The sequence below is a fragment of the Emiliania huxleyi genome (genome assembly GCF_000372725.1).
Source record: "Emiliania huxleyi CCMP1516 unplaced genomic scaffold EMIHUscaffold_27, whole genome shotgun sequence".
In the NCBI taxonomy this organism is placed as follows: Eukaryota; Haptophyta; order Isochrysidales; family Noelaerhabdaceae; genus Emiliania; species Emiliania huxleyi.
Window position 1 is genome coordinate 85472 of NW_005200011.1, and position 17672 is coordinate 103143.

Here is a 17672-nt window from a genome sequence, read left to right on the forward strand (position 1 = left end):
ACAGCACGCTCGCGGGTGGTGAGAGCAGGCTCGTTCTCCCGTGCACGGAGGGTGCCGCCAGCGCTTTCGACCTCGGACGCGGGCGACTGTTTGCTGCTTACGGCAAGGTATTCGCGCACAGCACTGTCAGTCGCGTCCAGTGCAGTCTCTCCGTGGAGGCGGGATCCCTTCGCGTGGAGTCGCGGGGTCAGAACCCGACTGGCATACGTCCGGCTGGCGGCGCGTGGAGGCTGCTCGCACAGCAGCAGCACAGCTTGCTCAATGATGGCGACGAGCTGGCGCTCGACAAGATGCGCAAGCCGGGCACGGTGTTCACCGTGCGCAAACGCCCTCGCGAGGCCGCCGTGGCCGCGCCGCCCACGCCAGCGGCGGCAGCGCCGTTTGCCGGTTTGCGTGTGATGTTCGGACTGCGCAGTGCGAGGCAGGCGGAGATTCAGGCGGGCGCGATCGTGCGGCACGGCGGCGTGGTGGTCGCTGCGGACGGCGACGCGGCAGCGGCGACACACCTCGTCCTCGACCATGCGCGCGACGCAGCGACGCACCCCGCGCTCGCCGCGCTGCCCGCCTCATCGTGGCCGCGGCTGCACACCGAGGAGTGGGCGCCGCACCGCAGCAGTGCCGTACACAGCGGTGGCGCGGCGCCCGACGAGCACGACGTCCACCCGGCACAGCGGCTGCGCGACGCGGCGGCGGCACCGCCGCCGCCCGCGCCGCCCACGCGATTCGCTGTGGGCACAGCGTGGCTCAACTTGCTGCACGGCGAGGCGCCGTCGGGGCGGCACGTGACGTACTCGGAGCTCAAGCCGGACGGGTGCGTCGCCGCCCTCTTCACCTCTTTATTTCCAGATCGTGCTTACGACTGGCTGCGGAGCAACTCTGCCGAGATCGGCGACGTTCTGATCATAGCCGACCGCTGCCCAAAGCTCGACGGCAACCCTCCGCCGACGCTGCGAGAGCGCGACCCCGGCTGGCTGCTGCTCGAGGGGCAGCGCACGAGCGGCATCGTGCACTGCTCACTGCTCCTCTTCCGCACGCCCACTTCCCTCCGCGTCGCGCTCGGCGGCACGAACCTCGATGGGCAGATCCACCTGGTTGCGCAGCCTCGCGAGGAGAAGTCGTGTGGCTGCCTGCCGAGAGGTATATGATCGCTTGTATGTAGGACCGCGATTCACTATTCATCCAGGACTTTCCTCTCCGCCCCGGCGCCAAGCCGTCCGACGTGCCGCACTTTGGCGGCCGGCTGCAGACTTTCCTCGAGTATCTTTCGGGCGTGTACAAGGGCTTGCCGCTGTGCGACGTGGACACCGTTCGCCGCAAGGGCGCTGCGCTGCTAGCCGACGTGGACTTCGCCTCCGCGCGCATGTCGGCGCTGGTGACGTGCATGCCAGGCGGGCCCGCGGGCCAGAACAAGGGCGGCTGGCTGGAGCTTCGGGACGGACTGAGGCAAATGGGCGCTCCGCGGCTGGGACGCGACGGCCGCATCGAAGTCGCCGCCGGCCACTTCGGCACGAACCAGCCCGAGTTCGTCGCGCAGATGTCGCGCACGCTGCGGCGGGAGGAGGGGCCACCGGCGCGCGACGCGATGGACGACGTGGGGCGCGTGTTCATGTATCATTCGTCGCGACGAACTGTGCTGGCGGCCGGCTCCAACTGCCTCGCGGTGTTCCGGACGACCGCGCCGGGGAAGCAGACGCATGAGCGACTGCTCAACGAGCACTTCTTCGACGCGATCCCCAAGTTTGACCCCGTCCGCCCGCCGCCGCCGCCGACCCTGCAGGGCTTGCCACCGAGTCTGCAGCCAGCTCTGACGCCCATCCTGCACGGCAAGGCGATGCTGGCGACGTCGGCGGACGGCACGCGCGGCGTGATGTTCGTCGGCTCGCAGAACTTTGGTCAGACAGCTTGGGGGTTCGGCAACTCGCAGCCTGGAGCCGTGGAAATTGGCGTGGTGCTGCAGGCGAACAGTGCCGCTGAAGTTGCGGCGCTGCGCGCGCGCTTCCCCGTCGAGCTCGCGCCAGACGACGATTTCGGCAGGACGAGGGAGGAGCGTGGCTACGTCATTGCGCGCGGACCAACCAACGGCATCAACTCCGGGCCGGACAGCCTGCAGATGCAATGGCGGTCGCGCTGCAACGATCTGGCGCAGCTCGAGCCGTGTCGCGAAATGCTGCGAGAGTGGTGGAATATGAACGGGGACGAGCGCGGACCTGGCCAGATGCCCAACGGGGATACATGACACACATGCACATGCACATGCACATGCACATGCACATGTGCACATGCACATGCATGTCATGTCATGTGCATGTCCATGTGCAAGTACGTACGCGCTTGCTCACAGGGCCTGGGGCTCTGTGACCTCATACACTCAACGCTTGGTCCGTGGTCCTCTTTGTACACACTAAAAATGAAAAGACAATTATACATACCTCTATTGTTTGGCTGCGCGCAGGCGCGCAGAGCTCTGAGCTCTGTGCTCTCTCCGTGGAACCTCATCAACTCAAAGCAGCTCAACCAACTGGAACAGGAGACAGATAGAGAGGAAAGCGAGAAAGCGTGTGAGAGAATTCTCGTGGGTGCGCTGAAGAGCGCGGGAGGATGGGATGGATGTGTAGTTGCCCGACCCAACGAGCGCGAGATGAGAGACCCGGCGGGCAATTCCACGCGAAATGGCGCGTGGAGGTGCGATGGGTGAGGCGCGGCTCAGGGAGCCATGCCGGCCGGGAGAGAGCCGGGAACCAAACCTCACGCGGCCGGGAACCAAATCTCATGCGGTGGCCGAGAAGAGGTCGCTCAGCTGCATCTCCTGGCCACCGCGCAGCGTGTACCGGCCCGCGGCGGGCTGCATCAAGCCCTCAATCAGAACAGCGGGCGGGAGCGCGCCTTCCGGCTCCGCCCCGCGCGTCGTGGCAAAATGGCTCGCCAGCGCCTCGGCCACACCCGGGGCGAGCTCAGCACCGAGCTCCGCACGGGCACACCTACAACAAATGGTAGGTACCATCGCCATTAGCGACTCGGACACGCGCTGTCACGAAATGGCGGCGAGGCGGACCGTGCGAACCGCTCGGCGAGCTGCTGGGGCGTCAGGTCGGGCAGTGCCAGCGTGACGGGGCAAGCCGCACGGAGCGCCGGCGTGGTGCGAAACAGCGACATAAGCTCACCAGACGTTCCGAGCAGCACGACCCCTGACTTTACTTATGGGAAACCAAAAAGAAATCACTGATGGGTGAAGGTGGGGTATACTCTACCAACAAAGTGATGGCTGGTGGTACTCTCCTGCAACCACAGTCCTTCCTGTGACATGGCAGGCCACTCTCAAGCCCTACAAGCACCAGATCACACAACTTGGGTCTTGGGGAGGGTTGACATCGTGATTTCCGCGAAAAAAATCTTTTTCTGCTGTGAAAATTCCGGCGTGAAGAGCTGAGCTTCACCAGCCGTTTCTCTTCCTTCCCCCTGCCTTCTCTTGCCGTCCGTTCTCTGTGCGCATTCCACTGCATGCGGCATCACAAGCGTCTTCTGCCGGGCGCGCATCTGAATGAACTCGTACCTGGTAGGCCATCGCTTTGCTGAAAGATCAGGCGCCTGAATGGCGACAGTGAGCGTCTCCTACTTATGGATTGCGCTCGAGGTACGAGGAGCGCAAGAGCGCGCCGCAGGCAAAGCGATTTTGGCGCGGCAGGGCTGTTCCGGTTTATCTTTCTTTTTTTGCTCACGCGCGAGCCTGTGAATAGGCCCCGGAAACCCCCAACTAAAGGGTTGACGGGAGGTCTCAACCGTCAACCAGATGGTTGAGGGGGGGCCTCAACCCTCAACCCCTCAACCACCCCTGTGGGCTGACTGAGGGCCCAGCAGGAGAATCGTGCTTTTTGGGTTGGGTTGGGTTGTCGGCACGGGTTGGGTTGGTGAGTTGGGTTGTCCACCCAACCGACCGCGTGAGATAGGGTGCTGACCTTTCTCGCCGAGGCTCGCCATGGCCCCACACGGCGGCCTCTGCTCGCGTTTCGAGCCAGGACCTTCGTCCGGGCCCACGGCCGGCACGCCCTCGTGACTCCGCGCGCTCGGCCTCCACCGGCTTGCTGTGCGGACGCCTTCTTGTGGCTCTCGTCGAGAGCGTTTTGGCGGCCTGGCGGGTGGGAGAATATGTGTCGCGTCTGATGTGTCACTGTGTGCGTCACATCGGTCTTGATAACAAGCACGGTCGATCCGTCGAAGCGATACACTCGTTCCTATCACGTTGGACGGCTTGCACGGAACTCTGTGCCTGCACACAGGAAGAGCCGCGCTGCAAGAAGAGCTCGATGGGGAGTGAGAAGCGTCAGTCAGAAGAGCTTAGGGGTAACCTTAAGTCCGTCGTGACGCTCTTATTTCCCCCCAGGTTTGACCGCGCAGCTTTCAAAACTCGACGATATCTTCCGGAAAGACTGAACTTCCCGCAGGCGCCGCGGCAGCATGAGAGGCGCAGAGAGGCTGCGAGTGCACGACAAGTCTTGCGAGCTGCGCGGTCAAAACTGGGATGGGGGGAACTGAGACTCCTGGGGTCTGGTGACCGAGAATCAGAATCTGGCCATCAGCGCGGCCAAGGGCAGCGGCATCAAGGTCGTCAACGTCGGGGCTGAGGACATCATCGAGGGCCAGCCGCACCTCATCCTAGGGCTCGTCTGGCAGATGGTCAATCAAGCAAGATGGCGCTCCTCTCGAAGAAAGATCAACCTGCGCTCACGTTCCTCATCAGGCTCGCCTCCCTGTCTCGCCAATCTCCCAGTTCCCGACGCGGACGGCAACCTGCTCCTCCCGATGCGCTCCTACTACTCCAGTTCTGTTCATGCGCGCGACAGGGTTTTTGTTTTCTTGTTCCTATAGCAGCGGCCTTGCCGGCATTTGCAATCGCTTCCCGGCCGCCCCATTCGCTTTTCGGCCGGAAATGGCCCAGCGCCGCGCTCGCTCGCTCACGGGATGTGTTGAGGCAGGTGCGAAGCACGGCCTCTCGTCCAATGCTTCGCAAGCTCTCTCGTCCGAGGACATTGACGTCTCAAAGCTTCGCAAGCTCTTCGCCTCGCTCGATACCGACGGCTCGGGCTCCATCACCGCGGGCGAGATGCGCTCCGCCCTGACCAAGATGGGCGCCGACCCCGCGGCGGCAGACGACGTCATTGAGGACAGCGACGCCAACGGAGACAACAAAGTCACCTTTGAGGAGTTTGCAAAAGCCGCGCAGCGGGGAGCCGAGATAGTGGCACTCGCCAAGAAGGTGCAGGGCTACGGCGGCGCAGACGCGAGGTCGGTCCATTCCTAGGAGGAGTGCAGCAGCACCGTGTCTCGGCAGCGAGGCTTTCTCTCTTGTCTGGATAGGTCGGTCCATTCCTACGCCGAGGAGGAGTGCAAGGCGTTTTCTGACTTCATCAACGCAAGGCTCGCCGACGACGAGAGCCTGTCCCACCTCCTGCCGATTGCGACGGCAGATGGCCTCTTCTCTGCCGTCTCCGACGGCATGCTGCTGTGCAGGCTGCTCAACGAGGCGGCGCCGGGCGCAATCGATGAGCGCGCCGTCAACCGTATCTCTCCATCCAAGCCGAGCCGCTTCCACGTGACCGAGAATCAGAATCTGGCCATCAGCGCGGCCAAGGGCAGCGGCATCAAGGTCGTCAACGTCGGGGCTGAGGACATCATCGAGGGCCAGCCGCACCTCATCCTAGGGCTCGTCTGGCAGATGGTCAAGATGGCGCTCCTCTCGAAGATCAACCTGCGCTCGAACCCGTTCCTCATCAGGCTCGCCTCCCTGTCTCGCCAATCTCCCAGTTCCCGACGCCGACCCGCACTTCTTCACTTGTCCTGCTTCGTACCCTCTCGTCCCTGTCTCGCCAATCTCCCAGTTCCCGACCCCGACCCGCACTTCTTCACTTGTCCTGCCTCGTACCCTCTCGTTCCCTCACGCCCTCGCCTCGAGCAGGCTGCTCCTCGAGGGCGAGACGCTCGAGGACCTGCTCAAGCTGCCGCCCGAGCAGCTGCTCATGCGCTGGGTCAACTACCACCTCGCTCAGTCGAGCTGCAGCCGCCGGCTCCGCAACTTTGGGTCCGACGTCGCCGACTCGGAGATCTATGCGCACCTGCTGCAGCAGATCGACCCCGGCAGGCGTGTGAGCGCTGCCGACGTGATGCGCCTCGGCGACAAGACCGCGCGCGCGCAGCAGGTTGTCTCCGCCGGCCGCCGACTCGGCTCCGACTTCAGCATCCGGCCCAAGGACATCGTGTCCGCCAACGAGAAGCTCAACCTCGCCTTTGTGGCGGGGCTCTTCAACGCGTGCCCTGCCCTGGAGCCGCTCGACGAGGAGGAGCTCAAGCTCTTTGACGAGTGCGTCACCCTCGCACCCACGCACGCGCACAGACCACAACTGACACCCGCACGGACCGGCACACGCCTACGCTAGGCCCGGCCCCGGCTCTCACCTCGCCGCCACACTCCACGCTCCAGGCTCGAAGACGACGACGTCGGCGACTCGCGCGAGGAGCGCGCCTTCCGCCTGTGGATCAACTCGCTGGGCATCGACGGCGTGTACGTGGACAACCTGTACGACGGCGTCCGCGACGGGCTCGTGCTGCTCTCGGTGATGGACCACGTGCAGCCTGGCGTCGTCGAGTGGTCCAAGGTGAGGGCCTGCCCGCTCTGTAGCGCACGGGGTGCCGTCTCGATCCCGTCCACTTCCCCTCGCGTGACAGGTGAACCGCAAGCCGGGGATGGTCTTCAAGCAGGTCGAGAATGTCAACTACGCCATCGCGATCGGCAAGGGCGAATTCAAGTTCTCCCTCGTCGGCGTCGCCGGCTCCGACATCGCAGTGGACGGCAGCAAGAAGCTCTCGCTCGCCCTCATCTGGCAGCTGATGCGCGCCCACCTCGTCTCCTTCCTCGCCACGCTCAAGAGCAAGACGCCCCGCTCGACCGACTCGGCGATGGTGCGGTGGGCCAACGAGACGGTCGAGGCCGCCGGCTACGCCTCGCGCATGAAGGACTTTGGCGACAAGAGCCTGGCCGACGGCCTGTTCCTGCTGGACCTGCTCACGGCGGTGGAGCGGCGCGCTTCCGGCCTTCGGGAGGCATGTGGCCAGGGCGGCGGCGCACTCTCACCGACCCGACGGCCCCCATAGGCGTTGCGTCAACCGCGACCTTCTCGCCGACGGCGCCACCGACGAGTCGCGGCTGCTCAACGCAAAGTGCGCAACACACACCTCCCACCTCACCGCCCCCGCCTCACCCCCCCCCGCCGAAGAGGCGTTCGATGGAGCTCACCCTCACCGCTCGCTGCCGCGCAGGTACGCGATCGCGTGCGCCCGCAAGCTGGGCTGTGCGCTCTTCTGCTTGCCCGAGGACCTCGTCGAGGTGCGCCCCAAGATGGTGATGTCATTCGTGGCTTCCGTGATGGCATTCGCGGGCGCGTGACGCCTTGTGCGACGCACTTGGCGCGCCCCGACTGTGAGAGAGCAGGGCGCAGGGGCGCACTCGAGACGACCCACAGTCCACCGCGTCCCCCAACCGCTGCGTAGAGACGCTCACCGGAGCCGCACACCGGCGAGAGAGAGAGCCGAGGCCGCACGGGACGGCCCCGCCCTTCGCAGAGAGTGATCCCTCAAATTCCACCTGTGCGATCTCGCGACCTCGCCGCGATCCGCCCGCTGCGCGCCGGCCTCGAGTGCTGAGAGGATTGTATATCTTTCACTGTTTAAAAAAACTCTGACATTTTACGAACTCCTTGGCGACGTGCGCGTCGCGTCGCCAAGGCTCTGCGACCTCGGTCGTACAATCAGCGACCTCGGTCGTACAATCGGCCGGCTGCGCGGGTTTTCGGCGAGTTTCCCGCGCACCGGCCACGAACTCGACTCGCACAGCAAAAAAATCCGGTGCTCGCGCGCCACTCCCACGCTTGACCACACACTCGCTGCACTGCTCAAAGCCAACCCTACCTCACTGGCCGCCTCCAACACTGTCCCGCGCGTCTCGCGCCCCAACTGACAACTCATCATTGTCCCCAACTCGACTCGCACAGCAAAAAAATCCGGTGCTCGCGCGCCGCTCCCACGCTTGACCACACACTCGCTGCACTGCTCAAAGCCAACCCTACCTCACTGGCCGCCTCCAACACTGTCCCGCGCGTCTCGCGCCCCAACTGACAACTCATCACTGTCCCTCGGACACCACTCTCCAGCCGCGCTACCTTCCCCCACCTACCGCTCTCGCACGACATCTCGACAATCCTCATATCTCCAGGCCCAAGACTCCTAACCACTGCCCCTGCTCGCCCAGGACCACGAAGCGCCGCCCGCGCGCCCATTGACCCCCCAATCAGCCCTCTTGCTGTCCCTCAATCGCCACCCGCCAGATGTACTTCCCTCGCCCACCCAATACTCTCACCCTCCTGACCCGGACAGTCCAGGTACAGGAAAAGCGGGGAGCGGGGCCCGATCCAAGGAGCACCCCGTCGGCCCGGGAGGGCTGTGAATTTCGGCGCGAGCGGAAGGCTGCCTGCAGACGCTCAGCCCCCGGCTGAGCTGCCGAATCCTCCCGGCTAATCCCCTGACCTGCCGCCTGAAACGGGACAACATTACACCACCTCACACACACTCCCCCCTCAAGGCTAAGCAGTGCGCAAGTCCACCCGAACTCTAGGCGAGGCATCGACCGCTCCTTTGGAATAGTGCCGTCAGTGGCTGCACTAGACGCCCATTAGATGGCGCGCGGCGCGGGCGGATGACTAGGGGAGAGAATGCGGAGAGACTAGCTCGCAGGTAGATGTGCTCAGCCAAGGGTAAGGGATGAGGGGAATGTGTCAGTGTGAGGGGTGCACCAACCGCAGAGCGTCGTGTTTTGCCTTTGAAAACTGAACAGTTTTTTTTTCACTGTTTCTGTTTCACAGAGGCATGTGTGCAAAACGTCACAGAGCAAATCAGACAACACTATGGTTCAACGCCCGCTTTACGTGCGCTCTTCACCTCTGTGCAACTCCCCAACAGCCTCTGCCCTCTCTGGGCGAGAGCGTCTCGCCTCTAGATTGCGGCGCCGGTACCAAGCTCTGCCCGTCGGTCGTCGCTTCTCTCCACCTTGCTCTCCCCCGTCGCAGACTCCCGCGGTCTCGTCCCTCATCGAGGGCGCTCCCAGCTCTCTGTCCGTCCGCTCGCAGCCGCAGCCGACCGTCCTCAGTAGTACACGCTGTCTTTGTCCTTGGCCATGCGCGGCCCCGACCGAAACCACCCCTTCTTGAACTTGACCTCGCTCACGGGCGGCGGCGGCGGCGGCGGCGGGCCCTGGCCCATGGCCCTCGCCGGCCGCCACTCCTCTGCGCGCGCAGACGAGAAGCGCGACTGTGGCGATACGTTGCGCACTGCTCCGGCGGCGGGCGAAGCGACGGCGGTGGGCGAGGCGCCGCCGTCGCGGAGCAGGAGCTCGACGGCCGCCTCGACGCTCCCCGTCGACGCGAGCGCCGCCTCGATCCGCTCGGCGCGCACCTCCGGGAACATGGCGCAGAGCACTTGCTTTTGGTGCGCGGCCTCGGCGGCGCCGGGTGCCCCAACCACCGGGGCCGAGGAGCTGCGAACGGCGGACGCCGGCGCGGAGACCGGACGTGCCTCGTGGCCGCGCGCGGTGGCGGGAGGGCGCGGCGCGGCGGCGGCGGCGGAGACGGTCGCCGCCCAGTCCGCGGCGCGCGTCTGCATGAGGTGCGGTGCCGTGGGCTGGCCGGCGGGCGTGGGAGGGAAGTAGTTGGCGCCCGGCGCCTGTCCCGTGGAGGCCGCGGGGGCGGCGGGGGTCGCCACTGCCTGCGGCGGGGCTCGGGTGGCGACGGCTTGCGGCGGCCGCGGCGGCGCCGCCGGCATGAGGGAGTCGAAGAGGCCGAGGTCTGCCGGGCTGAGGGGGCCGGGCGACGCAGACGCGGAGCCGCAAGCCGCAGGCGAGTGGGCGGCCGGCGAGGCGGCGGCGGAGGAGGCGGCCGAAGCGGTGCCGCCGGGGAGGGCGATGCGGGGGACCGCGGCGCCGGCCGAGGCGGGGCGGGGCGAGTCCCAGCGCGCTGCCTCCCAGCCGGCACTCGGGGTGCCGGGCCTGCGGGGCGGGGCGGAGCAAGGTGGGGGGGTGGGGGGGGGGTGGAGGTCGGAGAGAGCATCGTGCAGCGTACTGGCAGCATCGCGTGGGGGCAGGGGGCCACTCTCGGGCGGTGCGGGTGTGTGGATGCGAGGATCTGCATCGAGCATGCTGTCTGCGCTGAGCATGCTACCGAGCGCTGACCCCGTGGGCCAACCGGCGGGTAGAGGGCCGCCAGCGCCGGGGCCCGGCGGGGCGGCGGCGGCGGTGGCTGCCTCCAGCTTGAGCTTGCCCATCGGCGGCGGCTTCGGGGGCCTGCCCGCCGACCCGTGCGGCGGCGGGTCGGTGCCTCTCGGGCTGTCGAGAAGAGACAGCTGCCGACTCGCCATCCCGTCGAGCGCAGCGACGAGGGAGGGGTTGACGAGCTTACGAGCCTCGGCGCGCGCCTGAGCTCCCGCCTCGGCGCGCGCCTCGGCCCGCGCCCTCGCCTCCGCCTCCGCCACCGCCTGCTTGAGCCGCTGCTCTGCCTCGGCCGGGTCGTGCCTATAGCTGGCCTGCGCCGCCGCCGCCGCCTGCGCTACCGCCGCCGCCTCGGCCCGCGCCTCGGCCGCCGCCTCGGCCCGCGCCCTCGCCTCTGCCTCCGCCACCGCCTTCTGAAGCCGCTTCTCTGCCTCGGCTGGGTCGTGCCTGTAGCTGGCCTGCGCTGCCGCCGCCGCCTCGGCGCGCGCCCTCGCCTCTGCCTCCGCCACCGCCCGTTGCAGCATCGCCGCCGCCTCGGCCTCGGCCTCGGCGCGCGCCACGCGCGCCGCCTCTGCCACCGCCTCCTGCATGCGGCGCTGCTGTTCTACCTCGGCGCCCTGCAGGTGCTGCTGAGCGCTAGAGAGCCAATCCGGCTCCTCCTCCTCCGCCGGTGACGCCTTGGTCGTCGTGTGCAGGAGCTGCTCCTGTGCGCCCGTGAGCCAGGAGGGCGTCTCGTCAGTCTCGGCACTGGCAGAGTCCATCGAAGCCACCACGCAAGAAATTAAGTGCACAGGCACAGCTCGTCGAGTGTACCAACCGCGAGAGTGGGAGGGGGGCACGCCGCGGTGGACTCACTCCTTGCCCCATCCCCCCAAATCCTACCCCACCCCACCCCCCCACCCCCCTTCGCTTTTCAATTCCTCTGGTGTATGTGTGTGACAGTCTCGCCCTCCCTCTGCGATCATTTGGCGGATTCGGCTTCTTTTATCTGCTCCCGTGTGCAGCGCGTGCTCTTGCTCAGTCAGAGTGCTTGCTGCGCGCGGCGGGCGCGCGCGATGCAGATCTTCGTCAAGACCCTGACGGGTGCGCCTCGCCGCGCCCGGGCGCCGCGCGCTCCGTCGCCGCCCTTCTTTCCGCCCTCAAACAAAGTAGTGCAGCGCAGTGAAGGCAACGACAGCAGTCACTGAGATGGAGAAATGGCCGACGGCCTCGTCGCGGCTATTGAGGATCTCGAGCACACGCGGGGGCGCAAAGTCCACACCCGAGGCCGCCATCTCGCGCAGATTGATGTAAGCCTCGCCGAGGGCCTGCACCGGCCGCTCCTACTCACAGACCGGGTGTGAAGAGCCGGCGTGCAACAGAGCGAGAAGGGCGCACAGGCCGTGACAGGCCGTACCTCGTGCTTGCCAAAGAGGGTGAGTACCAAGTCCGTCTCGACGGAGGCCTGCGGTCGCATGATGGCCATGAGTACTAGGCGACCCATCCCATAATCTATCTATACCCTCTGATAGTCATGATAAGGTTGAATTCCCTCCGCGGGGCGGACGCAGCTGGGTGAATTGTGCCTCATCACGCCCCGAATCGCAGATCAGCTCGCGCAGCCTGTTCACGGGACGATGTGTAAAGTAGCGCTGATCTTGAGTGTTGAGACGAAGCGGCGAGGCCGAAACGTCGGAAACTCACCGCTCCGCTGTGCGGAAGCTCCGGGTCTCCACGTCGACAAGGCGAACTTGGAAAATCTCCTCGAATCGAACTTGCGCGCTACCATCGGCACTGCTCGGCGCGGTGCGTCGGCGTGGACTGCGGACCTTGGAAGTCACGCGGAGGAGGGACCCCAGCTCGAGCACAAACCACAACTGGCCGAGCGGCGCGAGCACCTGTCGGCCGCATAAGAGGTATGGGTTGAGTGGCCAATGACTCCGTGGAGAGCCACGTGGAGCATTGTTGGGTTGATGCCTCGAGGCCCCTGAGCGAACGTGCGTGCCCGGTCGGCCGATGGTGGCTCGCGTGGGGAGGGGCGGCGCACCCCCGCTTCGAGCGAGACGGAATGCACGACCACGCGTGGGTCGGTGGGCAACGCCAAGAGCCGCGAGGCAAACACGCGATCGCGCCGCCCGCGCAAGGCAGCCTTTGCACGAGAAGGGTGGAAGTGAGTCTCAGCGTCGGCTCCCTCCATCTCCCCACAACGTCTCTGGCGCCTGCAAGAGAGCCGCGGCCGCGTTGCGAATCCGACGAGCCTCCTTCTCCTCAATCGCGCCGCTGCTGCGCAAAAAGGCGGCAGCTGCCACACGGATTGCAGCCATCGCGCGGCGTTTTTCGACGCGCGCCTCACGCCTCGGAGCAAACGCCGCGGTGGCACTACGTCGCCGTTGCGCTGCCTGGATGCGCACGGCCGCGACCGCCACCGCCCGTGCAACCCGTCGCGCCTCTCGCCCGGCGGCACGCGCTTCGCGTTCGCCGAGCGCGGCGCGCCGCTCGGCCGCAAGCCGCTGTGCCACCAGCCGACGACGCGCGTGTGCCTGCAGCACTAGTAGCGCCGCCGTGCCGCAACCCTGCCTCGGTGCACCGTCATGTGCATGTGCGCTCTGGCCCTCGCCCGCCCCCGAAGCAGCTGTGAGGGCGGAAAGGGTCGCGGAACGGATTGCATCGGTTTCAGTACGCCGAGCGTCTGCGCGGACAGCGCGGCGATCTGCCGCGTCGCGTCTCCCAGCCCTGCCACGCGCAAGCCGTTGGACGGCAACAGCCGCTTCCCGCCGAGCTACTTGCCGCACAATCCGCTGCCGAAGGCCGTGCTTAGCCTCCAATGCCGCCCGCCTCATCGAGATGACGCGCCGCCGGCCGGAGGCGGCGCGTGTCCACTTTTGAATGGCGCGCGCGGCGCTCGTCGCCTGGCGGGCGTGTCGGCGCTCCGAGCGCGCCTGCCGCTCTCGTTTCCAACAAAGTGAGGGTCCGTCCGTCGCAAGAGCGGGTACGCAGAGGCCACGCGGCGCTAGGACGCACCTGTGCCGCTACCGCTTGCTCGGCGGCCCGCCTCGCCGCCTCTCCCGCCGCCTGCAGTGGGTTTGGACCGTGAGGGCCTGGCTCACAGCTGCTTTTGAGCCCTCGAGGCTAGCTTTTGGCTGCAGCCGCATTGCCTTCGCGCCTGCTGTTGCCGCTCTGCAAAGGCAATGCGGGCCTGTGTTGCCCGCTTCTCTGCCTGGATGCGCGCCGCGGCGCGGCTGGGCATTGCCACTGTGAGCTCCTCTCGGACGTGCTTCAGCTCCTATGGGGCGAGGGCCGTGGCTCACGGGCGCTGCAGCTTTCTTCCTGCAGCCGTGCTGTCTCATCCAGCCCGAGGGCCACAGGGCTGTGTAGCAAGAAGTAGTGATGGCAGCGATGGGATTGGACACGCCTCAACAGCCGCTTCGTGCCTCCTCCGCTCCCGGCTCAGCTCAGCCCTTGCGTCCTCCACTTGCTGCGCCTCTGCCGCCAGCTCCCTCCGCTTGGCCTCGATGAACTCAGAGGTATACGATGCACTCTGTAGGTTGGAGGGCGGATCGTACGTTGCTGTGTGCTGGATGGGACTGTGCAGTGAGCTACCACGTGACAGCCTCCAACTAGCTGCACCGATTGCGCCCGCGCGAGGTTAGAGAAGGAGGACTGCACGCTTGACGGCGAGGCAGGGGAGGCGCGTCCTGCGCCCGCGCGAGGCTGTGCACCCGTGGCACGAGCCTGCGCGGGCGGGGCGGAGCGAGGAGGTGGCCTGGGGCGTCGGTCCATCGATTCGTGTGGGTGTCGTCGCCTTTTCGTTGTTGTTTCACGTCACGCCAGTGTAACGTCGCGAGACCGGGCAAGCGCTGGCAAAAACCCGAAAGGACTCGGCACTGGTGACGGCGTAAATTCAGTCAATGCACAATGGTGAGATTGCTGTGCCATGTGGATCCGCGCACGCCCCGGTCGGCCGCGCATCTCGCAGCGGCGGCCCCGCGCGCGCCGCACACCCCACGGTCTCATCGATCGCACACCCCGCTAGCGCTACCTATACCTCCCAGCCCGCCACCAGCACCACAGTTGCACATAGAGAGCGCCGACAGACCCCCCACGCCCCAGTGTCGTCTGTCCCTCACGCCTCAGTCTGTCGAGAGTCGTATGGCCTATACGGGGTGTGGACCCTGAGTTGACCAGGGGTTGTGCGCTGGGCCCTCCTGCTCGGCTCCAGCCAGTAGACAAGTCTTGTCATCAACAGAGTAGATGGATCTGACCTCGGGGCCGATGTGACCAAGCGCTGGTAGCGTGGTTTTACCTCACACCCATGGTCTCACAGTGTGCCGGCAGTCGCCGAGCAGTGTCGCTCACACAAGCCGCAGCACAAGTGACTGAGGGCCAGTGAGGGCGAGCCCATCGCTGTCACAGCTGTGGCAGCCGCACAGTAGGCTGTGTCAACTGTGCAGAGTGTGTGAGCAGCAGAGGAGCTGCTCTCCAGGCTTCTGTCGCAAAGAGCTGCATGCCACCGAAAGCGCTGTCGAGGTTCGCCGAGCGCGGCGCAGGTTGGAGGACACCGTCACCGACGAGTGCGTTGGAGTATTCACTCCGGACAAAGACGGCGACACGCACACGAGCTGCGGCCGTGTCGTTTGAACCGGACACCTCACCCTTTTGAAAAGCGCATGAAAGACCACAAAACAAGCTCAAGGTGGCATCTACCTCCAGTCCTCACAGCGCGGGACCAGGCCGCTCTCTCCGCCCTCGACGCGCGCGTTGCGGCCGCCTTGCATCGCGGCATCCTCGTCGCCGGCGCAGCTGGTGTCCGCCCGCGCCGACGAAAGATCATGCCGGCCCGCCCCGCTAATGCGCCCAAACTTACTTGGAGCGCTGCCGCATCTTCCTGCGCTTGCGCTGCAGGCGGCGCGTGCGCTTCTTCTTCCACTTCCAGCGCATCTTGGAATGGGCCTTTTTCCAGGGGTTGGACTTGTGGCCCATGCCGCCGCGCAGGCGGAGCACGAGGTGGAGGGTCGACTCCTTCTGAATGTTGTAGTCAGAGAGGGTGCGGCCATCCTCGAGCTGCTTGCCCGCGAAGATCAGGCGCTGCTGGTCGGGCGGGATGCCCTCCTTGTCCTGGATCTTGGCCTTGACGTTGTCAATCGAGTCAGACGGCTCCACCTCGAGAGTGATCGTCTTGCCTGCGCGCAAGGAGGGTGGCGTTCGTCACCCAAGGAGGGGTGGCGTTCGTCGACCGTCGACTGTCGGCTCTGCCGCGCTGCACGCTCGTGGCTGCAGGTGTGCTGTCGCGCGGAAAGAAGGGCGGCGACGGAGCGCGCGGCGCCCGGGCGCGGCGAGGCGCACCCGTCAGGGTCTTGACGAAGATCTGCATCGCGCGCGCCCGCCGCGCGCAGCAAGCACTCTGACTGAGCAAGAGCACGGGAGCAGATAAAAGAAGCCGAATCGCCAAAACGCCAAGTGATCGCAGAGGGAGGGCGAGACTGTCACACACATACATCAGAGGGGAATTGAAAAGCGAAGGGGGGTGGGGGGGTGGGGTGGGGGAGGATTTGGGGGGATGGGGCAAGGAGTGAGTCCACCGCGGCGTGCCCCCCTCCCACTCTCGCGGTTGGTACACTCGACGAGCTGTGCCTGTGCACTTAATTTCTTGCGTGGTGGCTTCGATGGACTCTGCCAGTGCCGAGACTGACGAGACGCCCTCCTGGCTCACGGGCGCACAGGAGCAGCTCCTGCACACGACGACCAACGACGATAGCCGGCAACCTCCCCTCTCCCGACGCCACCAACACACACCACACACGCAAAGGCAGGGATACCTCCCTTCCTCCCCCAACACGCTGCGAACGCTGGGCCACAAAACTGCTCGCGCCGTACGCCTTTCTCCGCCACCGCTAGCTACCGGGAGTCACCCGGAAGAGCTGCCGCAAACGGCTTGGGGTCGGCGACCTGCGCGCCCGCCGAATAGCCGCCTCCCGTCCTCGCACCATGGACACATCTCGCGCTTCCAGCGCCGTCTCTCTCGCGCCTACCTGCCCCCCCCCCCCCCCCCCGGGCCGTGCGCCCCAGCAACTCCCGTGAGGGCCCTGCACATGGCTGCGGGGGTTGGGGCGGCCAGCCCCTACGTGCTGCCCTACGTGCTGCCGCTCCCGTTCGCCTCGCGCGCCTCCTCCTCTGACGGGGGCGTGCCGAGGTACACAAATAGCATGCAGAGCGCGCTGAAGACGGCGGCGCCTGCGAGGAGAGAGGCGGTGGCGTGGGCCACCCGTGGCTGCAAGGGAGCGAGCGAGGCTGCGGGGGCGGGAGGGCGATGAGCGGCACCTGCCGCGAGCCACGTAAACTGGATCCAGTCCTCGCGGTAGCCGCCCGCCACCATCTTGCTCTCCTGAGGGGGGGACGGGGCGAGCGGCGGGTGGCGCCTGCGTGCCGCCAGCGCTAGACTGCGGAGGGGAGAGGGATGCCCCCGCCACAAGCCGCGCGCCTTTGTCGACGTGGTGAAATCTCGCTTCACCGGCGAAGCCGGCGCCTCCTCCTCCTCGCCGTCTGCGCTGCCGCCCTCCTCCTCGGCCTCCACTGCCGCCTCCGGGAGCTCCAGCTTGCGCGCCTGCAGCGCCAGAAGGGAAGACACGTCACGTCCAGACCAGCCCCGGGCACACCCAACCGGCTGCCCACCGACGCTGCGGAAACGACCGCGACGCCGCCTGCTCCGCCCCCGCTCGCAGCACCGGCACCGGCCGCACCCTCGCCCGCTGCGATCCTGTCGGCCGCGGAGCCGGCAGCAGGCGAAGCCTCGCCGCCCCCGCAGCAAGCGGCTGTCTCGCCGCCATTCGCACAAGCCTGCCCGCCGCCTCGCGCCTAGCCGCAACAATGTCCCGTCAGACACCGCCGGCGCGCGGGACGAGGCAGCCGCCGTCCTCGGGCTCTCCTCCCCCTCCCCCTCCCCCGGCGTTGCGGCGGCGGGCGGCGCCGCCGCCTCGCCAGCTGCCGCCGCCTCGTCCGCCTCGAGGAGCTTCGCGCACGCTCTGTGCCCCTTTGCGCGCGCCCACTGCAGCGGCGTGAGGCCCTCGAAGGGCGAGTGCAGGCCGGCCTTGCCCCCGCCGCCCTCGCGCAGCAGCTGCCGCACGCACGCCGTCCTCCCCATGCACGCCGCCGCGGCGAGCGGCGACGCCGCGCCCTCCGCCACCGCCTCGCCCTCCGCGCCATACTCGAGCAGCAGCCGCACGACCTGCCGCGACAGTGCGCACGGCGTCAAGAGGGCGAGGCCGGCAGGCGGGGCGGTCGGGGCGGGCGCTGCCTTGTCGTGGCCGTGGTAGCAGGCGGCGGCGAGCGGGGAGGAGCCGTCCCCGGCACAGAGCCCGAGGCTCGCCTGGGGGGTTGAGAGGAGAGGGGGGGG

At 66.8% G+C, this 17672-nt stretch overlaps 3 protein-coding genes across 3 annotated transcripts; 1 reads left to right on the forward strand and 2 right to left on the reverse strand.

Annotated features, from left to right (window-relative positions):
* Positions 1 to 4924: 4924 nt before the first annotated feature.
* EMIHUDRAFT_421444 (hypothetical protein) lies at positions 4925 to 9835 on the forward strand (the record flags this gene model as incomplete). Its single annotated transcript, XM_005776906.1, has 9 exons — positions 4925 to 5149; positions 5198 to 5280; positions 5353 to 5781; positions 5951 to 6352; positions 6473 to 6647; positions 6718 to 7070; positions 7144 to 7209; positions 7309 to 7713; positions 8892 to 9835. 8 exons carry the CDS (start codon positions 4925 to 4927, stop codon positions 7433 to 7435), a joined length of 1860 nt encoding a protein of 619 aa, XP_005776963.1. The 3' UTR covers positions 7436 to 7713; positions 8892 to 9835.
* A 1607-nt stretch (positions 9836 to 11442) lies between these two features.
* EMIHUDRAFT_206515 (hypothetical protein) lies at positions 11443 to 12606 on the reverse strand (the record flags this gene model as incomplete). The annotated part of the gene is made up of 5 exons (XM_005776907.1): positions 11443 to 11625; positions 11700 to 11773; positions 11850 to 11905; positions 11987 to 12076; positions 12491 to 12606. The coding sequence occupies 5 exons, from the start codon at positions 12604 to 12606 to the stop codon at positions 11443 to 11445; spliced, it is 519 nt and encodes a 172-aa protein (XP_005776964.1).
* Positions 12607 to 14952: 2346 nt separating this feature from the next.
* Positions 14953 to 15703, reverse strand: EMIHUDRAFT_354368 (hypothetical protein). Its single transcript, XM_005776908.1, has 2 exons — positions 15626 to 15703; positions 14953 to 15462 (listed from the first exon to the last, which is right to left on the reverse strand). Exons 1-2 carry the CDS (start codon positions 15651 to 15653, stop codon positions 15143 to 15145), a joined length of 348 nt encoding a protein of 115 aa, XP_005776965.1. The 5' UTR covers positions 15654 to 15703; the 3' UTR covers positions 14953 to 15142.
* Positions 15704 to 17672: the final 1969 nt, after the last annotated feature.